The sequence below is a fragment of the Myxocyprinus asiaticus genome, chromosome 47 (genome assembly GCF_019703515.2).
Source record: "Myxocyprinus asiaticus isolate MX2 ecotype Aquarium Trade chromosome 47, UBuf_Myxa_2, whole genome shotgun sequence".
Classification (NCBI taxonomy): Eukaryota; Metazoa; Chordata; class Actinopteri; order Cypriniformes; family Catostomidae; genus Myxocyprinus; species Myxocyprinus asiaticus.
Genome location: NC_059390.1, coordinates 22,029,627 through 22,052,280, shown reverse-complemented (window position 1 = coordinate 22,052,280; position 22,654 = coordinate 22,029,627). Strand labels below are relative to the sequence as shown.

Sequence of the window (22,654 nt, the reverse complement as noted above, 5' to 3'; positions counted from 1 at the left end):
TGAAAACCAAAGTCACTGCACCCGTTTACCAAGAAATTTTGGAGCACTTCATGCTTCCTTCTGCTGACCAGCTTTTTAAAGATGCTGATTTCATTTTCCAGCAGGATTTGGCACCTGCCCACACTGCCAAAAGCATCAAAAGTTGGTTAAATGACCATGGTGTTGGTGTGCTTGACTGGCCAGCAAACTCACCAGACATGAACCCCCTAAAGAATCTATGGGGTATTGTCAAGAGGAAAATGAGAAACAAGAGACCAAAAAATGCAGATGAGCTGAAGGCCACTGTCAAAGAAACCTGGGCTTCCATACCACCTCAGCAGTGCCACAAACTGATCACCTCCATGCCACGCCGAATTGAGGCAGTAATTAAAGCAAAAAGAGCCCCTACCAAGTATTGAGTACATATACAGTAAATGAACATACTTTCCAGAAGGCCAACAATTCACTAAAAATGTTTTTTTTATTGGTCTTATGATGTATTCTAATTTTTTGAGATAGTGAATCGGTGGGTTTTTGTTAAATGTGAGCCAAAATCATCACAATTAAAAGAACCAAAGACTTAAACTACTTCAGTCTGAGTGCACTGAATTTATTTAATACACGAGTTTCACAATTTGAGTTGAATTACTGAAATAAATGAACTTTTCCACGACATTCTAATTTATTGAGATGCACCTGTATATATGATAGTACATAATTGTACACATTTGCACTAACCAGCATGTAAATGGTCTAAGCTGCTTTTTTTTCAGCAGGGTAAGATGATTCACTAAATTTCTACACAGTCTGAGTCAGATGTCCACTGTTAAACAGCTACTGACCTGCAGTAAGATCAGAATTTTTCAGTCATAATCACAACTGAGGATCATGGGACAGATGCTCACACAGGGGAAAAAATGATATGGGGCACCTCACACTCCAAACATCACAAACCAACAGAAACTTCACAGTCATGTTTCTCTGCAGGATTTTTATCAGTATAATCTGGATTCTCTCAACTATCCGCAATACTTTTGATCTTTTAACAGGAAACAGCACAGTTCTTCTCTTGCTGTTCTGAATCTCTTCTGGTCCACCTTCTGGTTTTAGTCTCAGCAGGAGGAAACAAAGAGGGCGGTGTGATTGGATAGATCAGCATGTGAGCAGAGAGAACGCTGTCGATTTCAAAGAGGCTGATAAATGAAGAGACATGAAACAAAGCAAGACCTCAACTTGACCACACACACACACACACACACATACAAACAAACACACACACAGCTGTGATTAAACTCACTAAAGGTCACTGTGTTTACACTGAATACAGCCACACTGCTGGTGTAAGAACTTGGAAAGCAGACAGTGAAAAATAACTCGCCACAAGCACTGACAAGTGAGAAAAAAAAAAATACAAATAAAAATAAAAATATAAAATGGCCTGCTTTTTCCATTATCATTGCTATGCAAAGTGTTAAAATAATTTTATAAATTCAGCAGCTCTTCTGTATCAACTCAGATACCTGATATGTATCAAGAAGATATCTCATTAATAAAAGATATTGTGTGGGAAACTTCATTTATAACACATTAGCAACTACTCTGTACCACAAACCGAGTGAAGTTCCTTGCTGTATACTTTCTACATAGGCAGCATCTTCTAAGGCAGCATCCTAATTGAAATGAGTGACTGATTTGAAACAATCTTAAAAGGCCATGACCACATTGTGTGCACATCACAAACCGCACAAGAACTGTGCGTTATTGATTCAAACAGGGTTTAACATTAGCATTTTGCTAAGCTAATAACAAGATACTCTAATAAGCATAAAAAACAGAGCACTTAAATATATACTAAAGCAGTGCTTTTCAATCATAGTAGATGCGTATGCGTTTTCATCTAGACAGTGCTAAATTCTAAATGTACAGTAAATATGAATAAAATATCATGTCTGTATATATTTGTATATATCAAATGAATAAAAGCTGCAGACATTTGAATATTCATTAGCACATTTAGCACGTGATATGTGATACCTGCAGCAACAGTGCCAAACTGACACCTTTGATCATGTGATCTTGTGTCATCTAATCGCTTTCTCTAATAAACAGAAACATATAGCAGACCACATAATCATCTTATTAGCATATTTTGAATGAGTACTCACTTTAGGAAGCTGCTAATAGAGAACAATATAAATGTCTCAGTCAGTGTTGAAATGTTTTCCTTAAATTGTAAGGAAGAGGCTGTTATGTACTTCAATAATAAGTGACATTCATAACACTTATGAATTTTGGAACGTGGAAGTATACGATTGCTGGATAAACATTGATAGCGGTGAATGGGAGTGAATGGAAGATCACGCCAAAAATAAATTTAGCTTGCATTTGCTCTTGCATTGTGAGGAAACAAGTCTTACATGGTTAAATGACCTTGTCAGATTTACTGCTGCTCTTTACTGCACTTTTAACAGCAAAGCGATTTCCTTTTGCATTCGTCCATATCTGTCACCCACACGCCACTGTCAAGATCTAGAAGAGACTGGACCAGCTCTGCCTTTTTTTATTGAGCATTGATCTCTCCCTGAGAAGCACTTACTACAGATCAAAATCAAAGATGCAACACCTTCCTCTCAAAGCACATGATAAATGCTACTTCAGACACTGTACACCTTTCACATCATAAACACATGATGTGCTCCATTAGAGTCTTCATAGAAACCGTATTTTGACATTGACTGAAAAAGGCTCAAATTCTCTCCAGAATTCACTGCAGTGTGAAAGTTAGCTGCTGGACACACAGATTTGTGGGAGTGAAATGTCTAAATGAAAGAGGCTACAAACACTGTTGACTGTTTTATGTATTTATTTATCTACTTAGCTGAAGTTAAAGAATGTCCTCTCAAAGGGTTCAAAGAGTACTGAAAAATCACTCTCAAGTAAAACAACAGCTACTTCCCCATAAATGTAGTGTGAGTAGAGTAAAAAGTACCTGTCCAAAAAACTACTTAAGTACGAATAAAAGAGTTTAAAAGTACTCATGAATAGTCAGTATTTAGTTGCGATGCTATACCCCCTTATAATAAACACTGTATGCTGCAATTTAAAAATGTAGCTCACATACTGTAATTCACAGTTTGTCAGAAAGAATGAAAAATATATCCTAGGTACCCTCCAACAATTTTATTTTGGACTGCCAACTTCAAAAATACATCACTTAATTACGATAAACACAACACATATCTGTAAAAAAAAAAAAGAAAAAAAAAAAAACAATAACAGGGAGGCAAGATTACAGAGATGTAAAGATGATAAACTTATTTTCAATACTCTGATTTTAAATCATAATGTAAGAAACAATTACGTTAAAATAAGTTCTTGTGAAGGGTCTAAATTGCCCTTAATGCTCAAAGAGTGAGTTATTGTTGCGCACAAATCATTATGTTCAAAAACAATACAAAGAATGCAAAAACCACAAAAAAGTAGAAAAACACTGTCACTTGGCATGTCAAGTCCCGCACACAAGAGGGGGTATAGAGCAGGGTTGGGCAAAGGTTTGTTTTGGTAAATTTTTATACATATACGTTTAATTGTCCCACTGCTTTTGTTCACTTTAGACATTACTGACTGTATTTACATTAATACACCAACAAAAATGGTATTTTGTTGAAATTTTGAAGTGTGTATGACCATTTAGGCACATATCCGCATAAGTGGAGCACTCACGCATGTAAAGCGCACATACTATATAAACCGCCAGTCAGTCAAATAGCCCATTGCTACAGAAGCGAGGATAATAAAAGTCAATCTTTAAGATTTTATCGAGATCAACCAGTGGTAGTTTTGCTATCACGATCAATGTAATGAGCACCCCTGGTCTAAAAATTACAAAAAGTACTCAAAAGTTTATGATCGATATTGAGATTTATATATATATACAGTTGTGCTCAAAAGTTTGCATACCCTTGGAGAATTGGTAATATATGTACCATTATTAAAGAAAACATGTGTTAGCAGGCAAAACACATTTCTTTTATTTCTTATGGGATTCATATTCAGTTGTAGGTTATAACAGAATGGCACAATCATAAAACAAAACATGGCAACAAAGAAAAAAATCAAATGACCCCTGTTCAAAAGTCCGCATACCCTTAGTTTTTAATACTGTGTATTGTCCCCTTTAGCTTCAATGACAGCCTGCAGTCTTTTGTAATAGTTGTCTATGAGGCCCCAAATTCTTGCAGGTGGTATTGCTGCCCATTCGTCTTGGCAAAATGCCTCCAGGTCTTGCAAAGTCTTTGGACGTCTTGCATGAACCGCATGTTTGAGATCTCCCCAGAGTGGCTCGATGATATTAAGGTCAGGAGACTGTGATGGCCACTCCAGAACCTTCAACGTTTTCTGCTGTAACCACTGAAGGGTCAACCTGGCCTTGTGCTTAGGGTCATTGTCATGCTGGAAAGTCCAAGAGCGTCCCATGCGCAGCTTTCGTGCAGAAGAATGCAAATTGTCTGCCAGTATTTTCTGATAACATGCTGCATTCATCTTGCCATCAATTTTCACAAGAATCCTGTGCCTTTAGAGCTCAAACACCCCCAAAACATCAGTGAGCCACCACCATGCTTCACAGTGGGGATGGTATTCTTTTCACTTTAGGCCTTGTTGACCCCTCTCCAAACATAGCGCTTATGGTTGTGACCATAAAGCTCTGTTTTGGTCTCGTCACTCCAAATTACAGTGTGCCAGAAGCTGTGAGGCGTGTCAAGGTATTGTCGGGTATATTGTAACCGGGCTTTGTTGTGGCATTGGTGCAGTAAAGGCTTCTTTCTGGCAACTCGACCATGCAGCTCATTTTTGTTCAAGTATCATCGTATTGTGCTCCTAAGAAACAACCACACCATCTTTTTCCAGAGCAGCCTGTATTTCTCCTGAGGTTACCTGTGGGTTTTTCTTTGTATCCCGAACAATTCTTCTGGCAGTTGTGGCTGAAATCTTTCTTGGTCTACCTGACCTTGGCTTGGTATCAAGAGATCCCTGAATTTTCCACTCCTTAATAAGTGATTGAACAGTACTGACTGGCATTTTCAAAGCTTTGGATATCTTTTTAAATTCTTTTCCATCTTTATAAAGTTCCATTACCTTGTTACACAGGTCTTTTGACAGTTCTTTTCTGCTCCCCATGGCTCAGTATGTAACCTGCTCAGTGCATCCACGTGAGAGCTAACAAACTCACTGACTATTTATACACAGACACTAATTGCAATTTAAAAAGCCACAGGTGTGGGAAATTAAACTTTAATTGCCATTTAAACCTGTGTGTGTCACCTTGTGTGTCTGTAACTAGACCAAACATTCAAGGGTATGTAAACTTTTGATCAGGGCCATTTGGGTGATTTCTGTTATCATTATGATTTAAAAATGAGCCAAACAACTATGTGATAATAAATGGCTTCATATGATCACTATCCTTAAATAAAAGACTTTATTTTTAAAGTTTTTTTGCATGATCAGTCATATTTTCAAAATCAATGCCAAAATTTCACAATTTCTGCCAGGGTATGCAAACTTTTGAGCACAACTGTATATATATAGGGTTGGGGAGTAATGGAATACATGTAACGGGATTACGTATTTACGTACAAAATATAAGTAACTGTATTCCACTACAGTTACAATTTAAATCATTGGTAATTAGAATACAGTTATATTCAAAAAGTATTTTGATTACTGAAGAGATTACTTTGCATTTTATTGTCATTTGTTTCATTTAATATTTAGTCCTTTCAGATGGAAAACATTTAGAAATATAAATGATGCGATCCAAAGTGCATTTGAACAGCGGTGAAACACTTTCTTGTGATGTGTTACATTCATACGAGCAGACAGAGAAGTAAGTTTGAAGTAAGAGCAGAAGAAATAGAAATAAACCTTGTGTAAATTGTCAGCTTTACGCTAAGCTAAAATGCTATTTCTATCCATTTTATATGCATATTACCAGGCATGATCATATTTTTTTTATCAAGAAAATTCACATGGATCATAATTTCTTTTTTCTGGTAAGACCTTTGATATTAGAGCAAAAATCGTATTCTTGATAATAATGTTTGTATTGTTTTCCTGTAAAAATATCTAAAAATCCTTAAAACAAGATCAATTTGATTGATCTTGTTTTAGAAACAACACTGCATAAGATATTTAGGTTTTTCAGGGAATGTATTTTTAACATGTGTATTTTGTCTTACTGTACTGGCAGAGTTATTATAATCAAAACAAGTGAAAAAATCTACCAGTGCTGAAGAAGTAATCCAAAGTATTGAGAAAATGTTACTGACCTTGAGTAATCTAACGGAATATGTTTCAAATTACATTTTACAGCATGTATTCTGTAATCTGTAGCTGAATACATTTCAAAAGTAATCCTCCCAACCCTGTATATATATATATCGAGGTCATTTTTATCACCCAGCCCTATTGCTAACATTAAATAAATCTCTCAGAGCAGCCCAAAAATCTCAATGATAGCTAATTTACAGGCTATGTTATAGATACAGAGAATCTAGTAAGAATGAAAATGAAATTTACTTCGTTTTTTCAATGTTTCTTCAATTTAGAGGTAGTATTAATGCTTATGGACCAATTATTCACAAATTTGTCCTCCTGTTCTATCCTGCTCCTGTTCTAGCTGATCATGTTTGCCTTTGTGATATTGTAAGAGAAGACTTTAATCATCAGTCTTGTGTCCTGCTGAAATAATATAATTCTCGTTCAAATAAAATGTCCAAACAAATGCATGCAGTTAGTCTCCAGTTACTTTTATCACTTTTTGTGATGTAGGGGATTTTGGCAAGTGAAAATGCTGAGTGGCTAGTGACTTAGGAATACCACTAGCCACAGTGGCTGGTGAGCCAAAAAGTTAACGTCAAGCCCCGTCCATATCCATGATTAATAGCAGTTGGCACCAGGCCTACTGCTGCCGTTCAAGTTTTCTATATGTGATTTGATTTGGAGGGAGTCACGAGACTCTCTGTAGCCAATCAATTTGATGGATAAAAATAAAATGTCATGGACAGGAATATAGTGAATACAGTCAGAGGGAAAATAGCACAGTTACAGCACTTAAAATGTACTCAAGTAAAAGTACACCATTTTTAAACTACTTATAAAAGTACAATTCCTGAGAAAAACTACTCAATTACAGTAACAAGAGATTTTGGAATTCGTTACTTGCATCCCTGGTCTTCACACCAGCTACCAAAAGCATCAAACAGTTTGATTCATGCAGCTGAGGACTCTTGTTGGTGCATTGAGAGCTAAACTCACTGAAAACAAAAAGGATGAAGGTTGTCAGGGATGCAAACACACTCAGCTTTGATATTTTTTGGACTTCCATTCGACCTTGTTATCATTCTATGTGTGCGCTGAACTGATAATGAACATTCTAGAAGCTTTTCCAAGGGCTTTTGCATTTACACAGTGTGCACCATTCTATAAATCTTTTTTATGCTAATGTTCCTTATTTCACCCTTTTTGTGTGTCTTTGAGAGAGAGGGAGTGAAAGGAAAAGAGTAATAGTGTAAGAGAGAAAGTGTGTCAGGCTCTTTCTCTCTCATTTGCCACTAACAGTAGATGGCAGTTCTGATTATGTTGCTCTAATTGGACTCTGTTTAAAATTCAACTGGTGAACAATGGGCCATTGTGATGAATGAGTCGTGTTGTGGTTTGTAGCATCGTTTCTCAAAATGAAAGAAATTTTGCTATTAGAGACTGATCATATGCCAAATAACAAAACAAATGTGACAAAACAAACAGCTTAAAAATCCTTAGACTGGAATTGCTTTTAACATGACAAGGTTTTTTTTTTTTTTTTTTTTTTACAGACATCGGGGGTTCAATTGAGCTTCCAACAATCCTATTCTTAACACAGTCTTGCAAAAATTATCCATAGATAAAATCATCACAAATAAAGACTACAACTAACTTTAATTACATAGTTATTACACTGTAGTTACAATGTAGTAACACATATATAAGCCAAAATGTATCTTACAGCCAATGAAGTGATCAAAACATCTCATATGTTGTAGAAGATGATCATTTTCATTCAGAACAAGTCTACATGTCAGGAAATCACTTCAGGTCTGAGGTTCCCTGGGCAAGACATATAACATGACACATATAACATTTATAATGCTGTAAAGAGGTCACAACATGTTAGATAAAAAAAGTAATTTCTCTCCAACACTAACTGAGTTGCAAAAACAACGTGAAGATTTAACCGTTTAAATGCTGATGCCAATATAACACCATCGAAATGTGATGAAGGTGTGGAGAACAATTGAGACCGGAACATCTTTTTATTAAGCCAAGGTCAAAAGATGTAAAAATACATCTTTAGAAAATCATATTTCAATGAGAGCAGCTTTTTGAAAATGTGCAACCTTGTGTTTTTCAAGGACTTGAGTGAATAGGTGATTTGCTCATTGCACGCTCTAATTTAATTTCTCTGAATGTTTCTCCTGTGCATGAACAGAATGACAGAGTGTCCCTGTTTGGAGACCTGAGAGGCTGCAAATGCTTCCACATTCAACACACAGATGGTGCCTTTACGTAACAGCAGTGTTCATTACGTCCACATAATTTCCCAGATGAGGCTGCACTTCAAGCTCAAACCAGCTCACCACTGAATTTACCGCTCACATGCAACATTATGATGAACACATCAGAAGTCTCTTCAGGTCAGTGTTGCATTAATTCAATAAATCATCATGCATCACGCAAGTATCCCCCCAGCTGATCAATCCTGATCAGACAGTTTAAAAACGAACCATTTCATTGCACAAGCACAAGTGCCCTTGATGTGAGATTTTAACCACCAGCTGTGATCATCTTTTTTAACCAGTAACAGTCCAGCTAAAAGAGAAATGAAAGTTGTCAAAATCACTGGTCTCATTAAAGAATTTGACCCTTTTGAAAAGAGTCAGTGATTAAATTTTTCAGATTTTAATCAATAGAGCATCCATAATGAAAAAGACTCATTAGGAGCACAAGTGAATGTTGAGAGGGTTTAAAAGATGCCAATCCTGCTCTGATAGGTCACATGATTTAATGCAATCTGTCAGTGAGTTATTGATCAACCATTAACCTGCACAGAATGACCAGTAGTTAAGCATCAGATCTGAGTCTAATGAACAAGTATGTCACAGTTACACAGATGCTAACAGTAGCAGTACTGGTACATTTACCTCATTTAACACTAAATATGCATTTTGGAATTAAATTAATAAATAAACAAGAACTGTTGTTATTCAGAATCAATTTCATTGTTTCAATTAATACAGTTCTGTTGAAATCTGAGATTATCTCATGATTTTACAACAGGTTCAGGGTACAGGGAGTACTATAAAAATAGTCAAATATTGTCCATTCTTTTTATCTCAAAACTATTACAAATCATTAACAGACCATTAGGGAACCAAAATCGAACAATCAAATATGAATCCCTGTACTATATTATCAGATTAAGAAACAAAAAGTTTGTAAGTATCACGGTGATAGAGGGGGTCTTAAACTCATCAGTAAAAAGAGTGATGCTTCATAGAGACCGTTTAAGAGAGTACACACATGGTTTATTTTACATGCACACTGAAACACACTGATATTTAAACACACAAACATGCACATTTGGAGGGAAATGTAGCAGGGAGGGAGGAGAGTAACACACAGAAGGCCAGAGAGATTGATGGCTATATTCAAATGAATACAGAGAACTGACAGAAACCCAATGGAGCGAGACAGAGACACAGAGAGAGTCTGATGTAAGCCAGTACAGAAAACACACATATACATACAGTACCCACACACATTAATACACAGACAAACACATACATTAACTCTACACACATCTGCTCTGATTCCCAACACCAAACACAAGCACAATCGCTCTAAAATTATTTCAGTATTAATAAAACACAAGAACTGAGCTACTACTGACAGTCTTTGACTTCTCCTTTACACCAGCACAAAGCAGGAAGTCACACAGAACCAGCTGCAGTACAAACAGAACAATGAAAAATCACCCAGATTCCCATGAGAGGAACATATATTGACCGTTTCAAATGCACCACTGAAGCCAGTCAAAGCTGAAACACACTTCACTGCTTGGCTTACCTAATTTGGGGAGGGAATATTTGACTTTGAAGTAATCCTGGTAGAACTGCAGAAGTCTTTTGGTGATGTGAAGAGCATAGTCCCCCGATCCACTCTGGATGGCATCAGGTCTGGCGTACAGACGAACCTACAACAACACAATGAACAGAGGGAGAACAAAAGTGAAAGGATGTCAGGCCATGATGAACTGTGCATGTATTTCCATCAATTAGAAATAAAATTGGCTTTCTTGGGGGGGGGGGTTGAGTTAACATTTGCATTACAGCAGGATTATTTTCTGTTTTCAACAGAACTATTAGATGAGGGAGTATATAAAGAAAGAGTGTGAGGTGTCATTTTGTTAAAGTTTTCCCATAGTAAAAATGATCTCTGTGCTCGTTTAGCCAAAGGCTGATGCACAGTGTGGCTTTCTGATCGAGCACCATCTAGTGAGAATGAATGACCTCGTACACTAAGCCGAAAAGAGTTACAGTGCAAAACAAGCAGGAAGAAATGCATTGTTTCAGCTCTGCACATTGAATTATGTGTTGTTTATCTCACATGTTGCTGCTGTATTGATCACCTCTATGACTGATGTAAAGATGAATAAGTGGCACTTAGAGCTGTGGAAATGATTAAAACCCCAACCAAATCAATGTGATTTAAAAACAAACTGTAATTAGACGAAATTCTCAAGAGATGCTTTATTAATCAGATATTGTGCAGACGGTTCAATCTGATGCGAGTTCTGACTGATTCTTATGTTTGTTTGTTTGTTTACAATCTTTTACTGTCTGATCTGTGAAACTGAGATTTTTCTCCAGATATGGTGAGTTAAACACTCTCTGAGTCTGAAGAACATAAAGTGTTGTAACTGAAATGGCTTGGTTATAAATTAACATAATGTTAGACATGGAACATTAAAATTAAACATTAAATGAATTTTAAAACAGAAATGTGAAGGAGCTGTATTTGTATTTCCATTGCCAGCAAATAAAAGAGATGCCAAAAAGGCCGCAGAATGAACTGACTTGCCTTGACTTTGATACACCCACCCAATACCAACAGCAGGATCTGAAGTGATATTTACACTCATGTTGTAGATGAGTGTTTCACCATAAACCCAGAGTAATAACTGCACTCTGCTCTCCTACAATCTTTCCTGCTGCTCCACACAGGCAAACCTTTATGATGGATGACATGAGGGGTTTCCCTGCAGCTTTAATGTGATTGATGGGGAAACTAGTATGTGCTGTGAGTCTAAACACTCTAGATCGAAGCAGAAATTACAGTCAGTATGACAGAGATGATTTGAAGCAGATAGATTCATTACACTAATATGAGGGGGAGGCCGGTCAAGGTCACACAGTAGGAGTCAGTGAGGAAGCATCAGGAAGTGTCTAATATGACACAGAGCTTTGACTGAATGTGATATCAGGAACACAGTGCAGAAACAGACAGATGATATAAGCTGCACAGACTGTGACAATTCAATGTTCAAAACCACATTAAAGTGCACGTGATAACAGTGATTCAATAAACATCTGAACTAGAGGAAAGATTGATCAAATTTTTTACTTTACTGGCTGCTTTACACTCACCCAATGACCTATCTTCAAATAAAACAAGTTCCTACATGATATATAATACCTGGATGCTTAGGTTTTCACATGACCATAAGAGGACATTATCAATTATATAGCCATTATATAGCCATTATACAGTTTGTAGACTATAATAACTGAAAATACTTTAAATAAGAAATATAGACTGTGAGCTACATGATAGCTCTGCTATAAAACCCAGTGAGCTGTCTTGCAGTTTACGGCCTATATAGTCAGCTGTCTTCTAAGGCAGCATCCAAACCGAGCATGAAACCTCACAAGTCACCCATTTATAGTGCTCTACATAGGTAGTAACTCCACGTGCCATGCAAAAAGTATTTCACATCTGAGATTCAACTCATAATTGATTCCAATAGCGTTAGACATTAGCATGTTGCTAAGCTAACAACACAATACTCTAATAAGCACAAAAATACATAGCACTATTTTTTTCAAGCCTTTTCAGTATTGAATGTAATAAGTATATTTATGATCAACATTTCTCTCACCTCGTCTCCCAGCTATAGTATAATGAAAGTTAAACCTCAGTCTTCTGTTTCTAACTTTGAGTTTTGGGGGTTTCAGAGATCATGTGATCTTAAAAAGCTTAAAAGATGACTCACCACAACTCCATTATCTGTGACTGTTTCTCTGTAGGTGAAGTTGCACACGGCCCAGGCCAGGTAGTATGTGGACATGCGGGGCGTCCTGGAAAAATGGTTGGTCACCCACCCGTCCTCATCAGATGTAGAGGCCTCCACTGGCATGTTGGACAGGGACTGATATGAGCTCTCATGTTTCAAACTCACTCTGAATGTGGCTTTATAGATGGGCTCATCGAAACACGGGAACACCTTTCTGGCGTGAGTCGGTGAGAACTGCGTCACAGCAAGATACCTGCAGAATGATGCCAGAAATAGAGAGACAGAGACAGATAAGAGAGACAGAAAACTCTCTATGCAAGACACTGAAGTGGGTCAGAAGTTTAAAATTAATCTCACTTAAACATAATTAATTTTTCTCGATCGATTTTACAAATTTCTCCAAACTATAGTCAATGCTCTCAAAACAATTCACAAAGCCAACGAAACAGACACTTAATTTTGCAGAACAATTAAATTTCACTGCATAATGAAGCACTGTATTCTTTTCTGATAATGCATTTATTAAAACTAAATACTAACACCAAAACCATAGATGTGTTCTCTATTGAATTCATACCATATTCAGCCATAGACACACAACTCTACAATTGAAATAGCACATTTATCATAAAAATCCACAATAAAGACCTTTTTCCATGTTTTTTAAAAAAAATTCTACATTTCTTTCTTTTCTTTTTTTTTTTTTTTTTTTTTTTTTTTTACTGCTGTTCCTCTGGAAAGAGGATGAGGAAGTTTCCTCAAAAAAAACAAAAAACAAATGCAGTCTTGCTATATTGCATGGACCTACGTAAGATGGCACTGTAAGCACAGATGGTACAGAAATTGTGGACACTGATTGTGGCATGCAGACTAATGCCATTTCTCCCTCTTCTTTCTTTCTTGAGATTGAAATCACTGTAGATCTGCTCACATTAGGCAAAACTATTTGTGTACTTCAGAGAGACCGTGATTCGTAACATGATCAATTAGAGGGACTCTCAGATCATTTGAGCCTCTTATGTGTCTTCTTTACTGTACTCTTCCACCCTGCTGTTCTCTTTCTCTCTGCTCATTATCATAACACCATCTCCATTTGGTCTTTCCTTAACTCTTTCAATGCTTACCTCTGAAAGAGTTGAGAAAACCTTCCCCTTTTCTCATAAATATTTCCTCCTATTTCCACTACCTTTACCCACTCAATGTCTTCTCAGTTTGCACCTCTTATTTGTCTTGTTCTTCCTCTTCTTCTTCTTCTTCTTCCTCGTTGTTTGTTTGCACTTAATCTTCATATTTGACCCCTTTTATAGAAAGCATGTCATGATAGTTGTGTGAAAAATTTTGTAAATTGCATTTTCCTTGTTGTGTGCATTACTATATCAACATGAAGGGATTTGGCAATCTGAATTGTGCATTTGAGAAATTTGTGTGTAGTGTTTTGAGAAAATTATGAAAATCAAGAACAATTACAAAGTGTTCAGATGGCTGTGTTAATTATTTTGAGAGCAGTGACCTGAGTTTGGAGAAATGTGTAAAATTGATCGAGAAAAACATTAAAGGGATAGTTCACCCAAAAATGAAAATTCTCTCATCATTTACTCACCCACCTTCTATCCCAGATGTGTATGACTTTCTTCTGCAGCACACAAATGAACATTTTTAGAAGAATATTTCAGCTCTGTAGGTCCATACAATGCAAATGAATGTTGGCCAGAACTCTGAAGGTCCAAATATCACATAAAGGCGGCATAAAAGTAATCCATACGACACCAGTGGTTTAATCAGTGTCTTCTGAAGTGATCCAATCGGTTTTGGGTGAGAACAGACCACAATGTATTTCCTTTTTAACTATAAGTGTCTTTGGTGCTCGTGATTTTGAGCTCGATTACAAATCAAATCAAATCAAATACCTTTATTGTCACTCAACCATATACACAAGTGCAACAGTGGGTGAAAGTCTTGGGTGCAGTTCCGAGCAATATAGCAGTCATGACAGTGATGAGACATATACCAATCTACAATAAATATCAGATTTACACAACACAATTTACATATCTAATATACACATATTTACACACAACACAATATACAAATAATAATATACAATGTACAATATGCAATACACACAATATAGAATACATGTAATATAGAATACACAGTACACAATAAAAATAGTATATATAAAATATACAGTAGATTGTATTGTGCTGTATTGACATTCAGGCTGTCAGTTGATAGTTGCCATTATGTTGTTAAGAGAGAATATAATTTATGACAGTCTAGTGTAAGATTAATAAAGTGCAGTGCTGATGTATATTGATCGAGAGAGATCAAGAGTTCAAAAGTCTGATTGCTTGGAGGAAGAAGCTGTCATTAAGTCGGCTGGTGTGGGTCCTGATGCTGCGATACCGCCTGCCTGATGGTAGCAGTGAGAGCAGCCCATGGCTCGGGTGACTGGAGTCTCTAATGATCCTCCAAGCATTTTTCACACACCGCCTGGTATATATGTCCTGGAGGGAGGGAAGCTCACCTCCGATGATGTGTCTGGCACCACACTTTGCAGGGCTTTGTGGTTGAGGGCAGTGCTGTTGCCATAACAGGCAGTGATGCAGCCAGTCAGGATGCTTTCTGCAGTGCTGGTGTAGAACCGTGTGAGGATGCGGTGGTTCATTCCAAACTTCCTCAGCCGTCTCAGGAAGAAGAGGCGCTGGTGGTCTTCTTCACAACGGCCTCAGTGTGGACGGACCATGTGAGTTCCTCTGTGATGTGGACACTTCCTGTAGCACAATCTACCACTCTGTGCACGCGTCAAGCACTAGGAAGTGTAATCGAGCTTGAAATCATGATCGTGCCAAAAGACTGTGATGGCAAGATGTACAGTAAAAAATGAGTTATAATTTGGTTTGTTCTCACCCAAAACAGATTGGATCGCTTCAGTAGACATTGATTAAACCACTGGTGTTGTATGGATTACTCTTATGCTGCCTTTATGTGATATTTGGACCTTCAGAGTTCTGGCCACCATTCACTTGCATTGTGTGGACCTACAGAGCTGAAATATTCTTCTAAAAGGAGAGTAAATGATAAAATCATTTTCATTTTTGGGTGAACTAACCCTTTAAATTGTCACATGACTTTGCTGAATACAAATACAGCTCTGACTGGTGAACCAACATCCCTGAACTCATCATTGTGGATTTATATCACACCAAAAACAATGAATGAACTTCTTGTTGTAAAGATGAACAAAATTGCTGCAGCTTCTACTAAATCACGTATTCCTCATCAAATGTCAACAACATACCACATTCCCTGAGACTAAGTGTTGCAGCATTACCACACAGAAATACTGATATATCTGGATGTCTTTGAAGCTTCTGTCATGGCTGTAAACATTAAACCCATCTGTGACAGCACAACTTCAAGACAAACAGACAGCATGAACAAATGACAAGGAAAAGACTAATAGATATCAAAGTCTGATTCAAACCTCAGAGGGTTTTTTTTCCTCTGCTACCCAGAGCATGAGCACCAGAGGGCAGGAGATGTACTGTGCTCTCTCTTGCACTTTAATGACAACTTTTTACTTTCATTTGCAGCCATTAATGCAGTAATAATAATGAAAAAGAAGCCTATGTTTTCCCACCTGTCTACCTCCTCTTCATGTTTACCATTGAAAGTTGATGCATCTTAAGCAGCTTTACATGATTTAAAGGTCACAGTTGAGATGCAGGCGATGGGTGTTGATGGCTGATGAGAAATCAAACTGTAAATTTTGAAAACAGACCAACTGGAGGTGATTCCACAGGAAGAGGATATTAGAGTGAAAACCTCCACTGTGATACACATGCTGCTGTTTCGGTTTGTTAGAGTTGTTATCTGCTGTTGTGACAGGACTGTCCCTGCTTCAGCAGATCATTATAACATCACTGAGATGCAATGAGATGAGGCACAGAAGGGGTGATGGATGTGGAAATGGTGACTAAAAAGGTTGTGTGATAAACTTCTGTTAAATCATGAGAAGACCAGATGATCTGAGCTTGGTTTACATATCAAGAGCTCACTCAGTGCAATTAAGACTCAATGTTGGGTTTCATAAAGAGTCATTATAACAAGCCCTTAAACATGCTGTGTTTACAACTGAAAGCAGGTCTAAAGTTTGGCACAATTACCTGGTTACCACAAAGACAGAGGGGTCAGCTAGTGGATGGACAAAATATACCTACAGGGTAAATCAAAGGCTTAAACAAGTCTCAAATGTGTTAAGACCTGAGGCAAAATTCTAGGCATGCTCAATTTTCCTTTCAGAGGACAAAGAAACAGTAACACCGATAAGCAGATATTCTGTGTGATCTATCTGAAAGCACTGTGAAATATGGGGTTTTAAACATAAGACCCTACAACCTTGTGTAGGCCTACTACACATAAAAGAAAGAAAAAAATGTTGTTATATTGATGGACTCTCATTACCCTCATCAAAATGTATGATGGTAACCATAGCGTCTACCAAAATACTACAGTTACTACAGTTAATTTTACTACAAACAACTATGCTACAACTAAACAACTAGGCTATGTTAACTTTGTATTCACCACCACTGTCATTAAAAAATAAATTAGGAATAATGTCAAAGATTCTGAAAGCTTTTTAAACTGTTTGACCAGGGGCGGCACTAGGGGTGGTCTTAAAGTGATAGTTCACGCAAAAATGAAAATTCTCTCATCATTTACTCACCCTCATGCCATCCCAGATGTGTATGACTTTCTTTCTACACAAACAAAGATTTTTAAAAGAATATTTCAGCTCTGTAGGTCCATACAATGCAAGTGAATGGTGACTAGAACTTTGTAGCTCCAAAAATTATATAAAGGGAATATTAAAAGTAATACATATGACTCCAGTGTTTAAATCCATATCTTTAGAAGCAATATAATAGATATGAGTGAAAAACAGAACAATATGTAAGTCCTTTTTTACTCTAAACCTCCACTTTAACTTTCACTTTCAGATGTGAAAGTGAAATTTAACAGGCACCACATGTGAGTTTCAGATGTAAAAGTGAAAGTGGAGATTTAGGGTTAAAAAAGACTTACATTTTGATCTGTTTCTCATCCACACCTATTATATTGCTTCTGAAGATATGGATTTAAACACTGGAGTCATATGGATTATGTCTATGTTTCCTTTATGTGATTTTTGGAGCTACAAATTTCTGGCCACCATTAACTTGTATTGAATAGAACTACAGAGCTGAAATATTCTTTTAAAAATCTTAATTTGTGTTCAGCAGAAGAAAGAAAGTCAAACATCTGGAATGGCATGAGGGTGAGTAAATTATGAGAGAACTTTCATTTTTGGGAGAACTATCCCTTTAAGCCCTGAATGTTTTATAACCTTGTACTAATCACTGAGTTTTCATGCGATCAGTAAAATAAAAACCTTTAGAACTGCAATTCTGCTCTCTGTGCATCGAACAGTGTCTCCTTTTACGTTCATGCACTCCAGAAAAGAACCACCTACTCAGACAAAAAGTACTGACAGAAGTTGCACAAGGTTCAGACAGACAGATGGTCCATAGAGGAGCACTTGTCATGGTGAGGAGATTTATTCGAATATTGAAATGGACATTAAAAAAAATTAAGTAAAAAGTAAAAAATTAAGTAAAAAGAAGTAAAACAGCACTTCAACGGCAAGATGTGGCTGCTTCAGGCATGTGTTACTATTGTATAACCTATTGATTGCATTGTCAAATGAGGCTAAATTTTTTATTGCTTAACAGCCCTGTAACTGTTAAGTGACAACTATAGATTTCATCATTATATTCTTTTCAAGTTTGTGTCATTTAAAAAAAAAAAAATTGTGTCTTTTATTTGCCTTTGTGTGAGGAAGAAATGCTAGCAAAGTTTCTGGCTTGCCCTTGTGCAGCCGCAGTCTTCCCAAAACACATACACACCGTAATTATATGAATGCTCCATTTCCATGATATCCATACGTGGTTTGCAGACTTTCATTGATCTGATATGGATGCATAATGTTGTTGTTTTTTTCTCCATGTTGAATTAAAATTGGCTTCAACAAGTGTGTGTGTGTGTGAGTGTGTGTGTGTGTGTGTGTGTGTGGGTGGGCTTGGGTGGTTTACGAGTACATTTTTTAGGTTACAAACTGGTAATTACAAGGGTATTATGCTATAAATGTGGTTTATGAGGACATTTCTAGTGTCCCCATAATTCAAATTACTTAAAAAAAACATACTAAATGATGTTTTATTGAAAATGTAAAAATGCAGAATGTTTTTTGTGAGGGTTAGGTTTAGGGGTAGGGGTAGGGGTAGTGTTAGGGGATATAATCTATAGTTCATACAGTATAAAAATCATTATGTCTATGGAGAGTCCTCAATGATAGCTGCATCAACATGTGTGTGTGTGTGTGTGTGTGTGTGTGTGTGTGTGTGTGTGTGTGTGAGTGTTATGTATCTATATGTTTGTGTATAAGACTGGATTATTTCAAATGTAATATGTGATTGACAAATGGGTAAGGAAGCTTTACTTATAGATAATCTTTATTTATTTATGCACTTATTAATTTTCACAAAAATATATTCTAAAAATTATGTGATTGGAAAGAGGTTTTCACTGTCAACATAATACAAAAGAGGAATGGACTGACTTTCCTATCATCAATGGCAACAGCAGTGCACATGTTAAATCATACCTGTGCATTACATTTGTTTCTAAATCTAACATCTTGGAATGTCTGGTATTCTCACTTTTTGGTCATGCATTTTTGTTGATGAAAAGATATAATTTGTGGATGTTCTGTAGGCAGGTTCCTAATTAGACAAGAAATAACAGGTCTGATTACAGATGATAATAGAACTGAGCAGTATTTAGGAGGATTGCGGATTATTGTCTACAGTGGTGGAATAAAGCAGTTGGTAGATCTGAAAAGTTTTTTTTGTTTGTTTGTTTGTTTTTCTAACAAACAATATTGAAAGATGTACTTCATTCAAAAATGGACTCTTTGCCGATGTAACTCTTAAACGCATATTTTATCCCATGTATCATGATGCATACTCTAGGCTAAGCCCCGGATATCCACTGACCCTAGAACCGCCTCGTTGTTTGACAAAGAGCCTGTATTATTTAGAATATTATTTGTTTTACAGAAGTAACATTAACTGTAGTAACTGTGTTATTTAGGCGAAAACTAGGAAACAAGCATAGTAACGGTTGAACATATGACATACAACAATAAATCATCAGTGTATTACAGATTAAGTGAATTACCTTCTCTCTCCATGCAGCACGTATGAGCTGCGGAAAAATCCCAAGAGTTCATGTTGAATGAGCGCATGAAAAGTGATGTTGATCTTGTATGTTCTGAGGGGCTTCATCTCTCTGTGCAGTGCGATCACATACACCTGTTTGAGCTGATAGTGGAAGCGTCGCTGGATCCTCATGGCACCTGCAGCCTTCTTACTGTCTGAATACACCAGCACTTTCTCCATCTCCAACCTGTCCGTGTGCAGCACGATAAACTTAGTGGCGCGGACGCATTCAAACTCAATGTTCACCTCACCGGAGAAGGTGAAGTTCTCCATGTACACGGACAGTCGGAGGTCGTAGTGGCGAGGGCGCAGGGTGGCCGGTAAGCGCACATGTCTCCAGGGCTGCTGGCCGTCCTCTGAGTCTCTGCTGCTGTTGCCGTCCCGGGACTGCTTCACTTTACTGTTACTGGAGCCGTTAGCGGCCAGAGCCCCGCTGCTCTCCCCGGTGCATCTCTCGAAGCTCACGCTGAGCGTGATGGCGATGGCCGTGACGATGATGAGGGTGAGGATGGAGAGAGCGAAGCCCAGCACGAGTCTCTTGTGCACCGTGATGTGCTGTTCTGTCGTGCGGGGCCGGACCACCACGCTGTCGGCCCACTGATCGGACAGAGCCCGTCCGTTCCTCATGCTCGTGCCCTCAAAAACCATCGGTACGAATCCTCACTGCATTACAAATGAGAATAACAATAACATTAAAAGCAATGAAGGATTTGGATGCTTTCAAAGTAGACGCGTAATAGGTGACTATCCGGTTGTATGAAGAATATGATCCGTTTTATGCGTGATCAACGTATCGTTCATGCGCGCCAGCTCAAAACTACATAGGATGAACGATCAGACGTATTTAAAGGGTGATAAATCCTGCAAAGATCATGCAAAACCATGCAAAGATTATAATATTATAAGATTATGACCGAAAAGACTAAGTTTTCAACATCCAACCGGGCGCGCAATGCACGAGAAATACAGATCAATAAATGAGCTCATCGAGTGAAATAAATGCAGACAGAGTTCGTACCGCACGCGCACATCCCCGCAAATCCACGATTTCTCCTCTGAGTCTGATGTGGATTCAGTTCCAGCACACCTGCTTCATGATCAATCGCAAGAGTGTTTCTGTGAATGTCTGCTCTCTCTCTCTCTCTCTCTCTCTCTCTCTCTCTCTCTCTCTCTCTCTCTCTCTCTCTCTCTCTCTCTCTCAATTCAATTCAAAATGGCTTTATTGGCATGACTGTGAATAATACAATATTGCCAAAGCAGAGGTTGTATGTGAACAAATAAAATAAAATAAAACATTAATCAATGGTTTAACGAAAGTTAAACAACATAACATATTATAAAATTCCTGAATAGCACAGTGTTGACATAAAACTGAAGATCACTAACAAGTTTATATACTGTATACACATACAGTATATTCACACACATACATGTACTGAGGATCACTGTGGTGAACAGTTGGGTGACAATTCTCTCTCATCTTTTGCCTCATATTCAGTTGCATTTTATTAAACAGTGAGAAATGCATACAGATATCAGTTTTCATCTTTCACAAATCAAAAGTGCTGAATTGCATGAACGTGAAAATAAAATGCAATTAAATGTAATGTAAAATGATTTGATAGGCCTACATGTATGTTTCAAATCTTATAGCTGATCTGTGGTTCAGTATTTCCAGCACAAATTTTATCACACAAGTAGGGTATAACGGGGCTAAAGGCACCCCTTAAGGAGCAACATAATTTGTGTGAAAAGAAATAATAACGGAAGGTTGTTTTTGATTAAAATTCAGTTTTTAAAAAAAGGTGGTGAGGGGACCTTTTACCCCACATCTGGTGTAAAAGTCTCCCTCACTTGGGGTAAAAGGCCCCTATGGGGTTTATAGTGATATCATGTAGATACTGGGGCAATAGTTATAGGGCAAAATTAGTCAACTAATGCAAATAATTTTGAGACAGCAAGATGCTTTTTTGAGTAAGAAATTAAGATAATACTTACTCAAAATAACTACTTCAGAAAAAGTCAACCATTTCCTGTTAATTTTAAACACATTTGACATTTTATCATCTCAAGTATTCTATAAACAAACTAATCTCTATTATTATTGGATCAGGTAATGTGAGCACACTTTGAACATTTTTCATAACAAATCTATTCGCCCCACTTTAAAAAAAAATAAAAATAAAATAAAAATAAAATAAATTGTGTTTAACAGGTGCCTTTAACCCCTGCAAGGGGGGCTTTCACCCCAAAACTATCCTTTCAGTTATTGGACAGTTACTGAAAAATGTTTGATTTAATGACTTAAACAAAAAATGCTAATTATTATTATTATTATTATTATTATTATTATTATTATTATTATTATTGTTGTTGTTGTTGTTGTCTCAAAATAAATGTGTTAAAAAAAAATTTGATCAAATTGCCACAAAATCAACCTTTAGATATTACACGCAATGATCTCATGGATCTGGAATATTTTGTAGTGTATAGTGACAAACATGCATTTAGGAAAGTGCTTTGGTAGTTTTTGAATGCTATTTAGTGTTTTGGGAGAAAATAAAATCAATGGAGCCTTTTACCCCACGGAGCCTTTAGCCCTGTTGTACCCTACATTAGAAGATGACTGTTGGGTACTTTCACAACACAGCGTTTCAGTGGAAGTGTAGTGAATAATTCAATGAACTCTATTGAAGTCCTTTATTGTTTGGCCAGTAAAGGAGAGCCAAACTCCTTTTGTATACATGCACACCTGTAAACAGGTATGAAACAATTCACTGCCGTATAAAAGTGTGTGTGTGTGTGTGGAGGGGGGCAGGTTTAATTGGTTTACGAGGACTTTTTTTTAGGTTACAAACTGGTAATTACAAAGGTATTATGCTATAAATGTGATTTATGAGGACATTTCTAGTGTCTCCATAATTAAAATCACTTAAAAAACATATTAAATTATGTTTTA

General features: G+C 37.0%; 1 protein-coding gene across 1 annotated transcript in view; it reads right to left on the bottom strand.

Annotated features, from left to right (window-relative positions):
* LOC127436826 (thyrotropin-releasing hormone-degrading ectoenzyme-like) overlaps positions 1-20,827 on the bottom strand; it is a 210,178-nt gene extending 189,351 nt beyond the window's left edge. Inside the window, exons 1-4 of the mRNA XM_051691261.1 lie at positions 20,714-20,827; positions 19,655-20,358; positions 12,350-12,623; positions 10,144-10,270 (exon numbers count right to left, since the gene is read on the bottom strand). Of these exons, the coding sequence (XP_051547221.1) occupies positions 10,144-10,270; positions 12,350-12,623; positions 19,655-20,343 (1,090 nt within the window). The 5' untranslated portion in view covers positions 20,344-20,358; positions 20,714-20,827. The remainder of the gene's footprint in view (positions 1-10,143; positions 10,271-12,349; positions 12,624-19,654; positions 20,359-20,713) is intronic.
* Between the last annotated feature and the right edge of the window lie 1,827 nt (positions 20,828-22,654).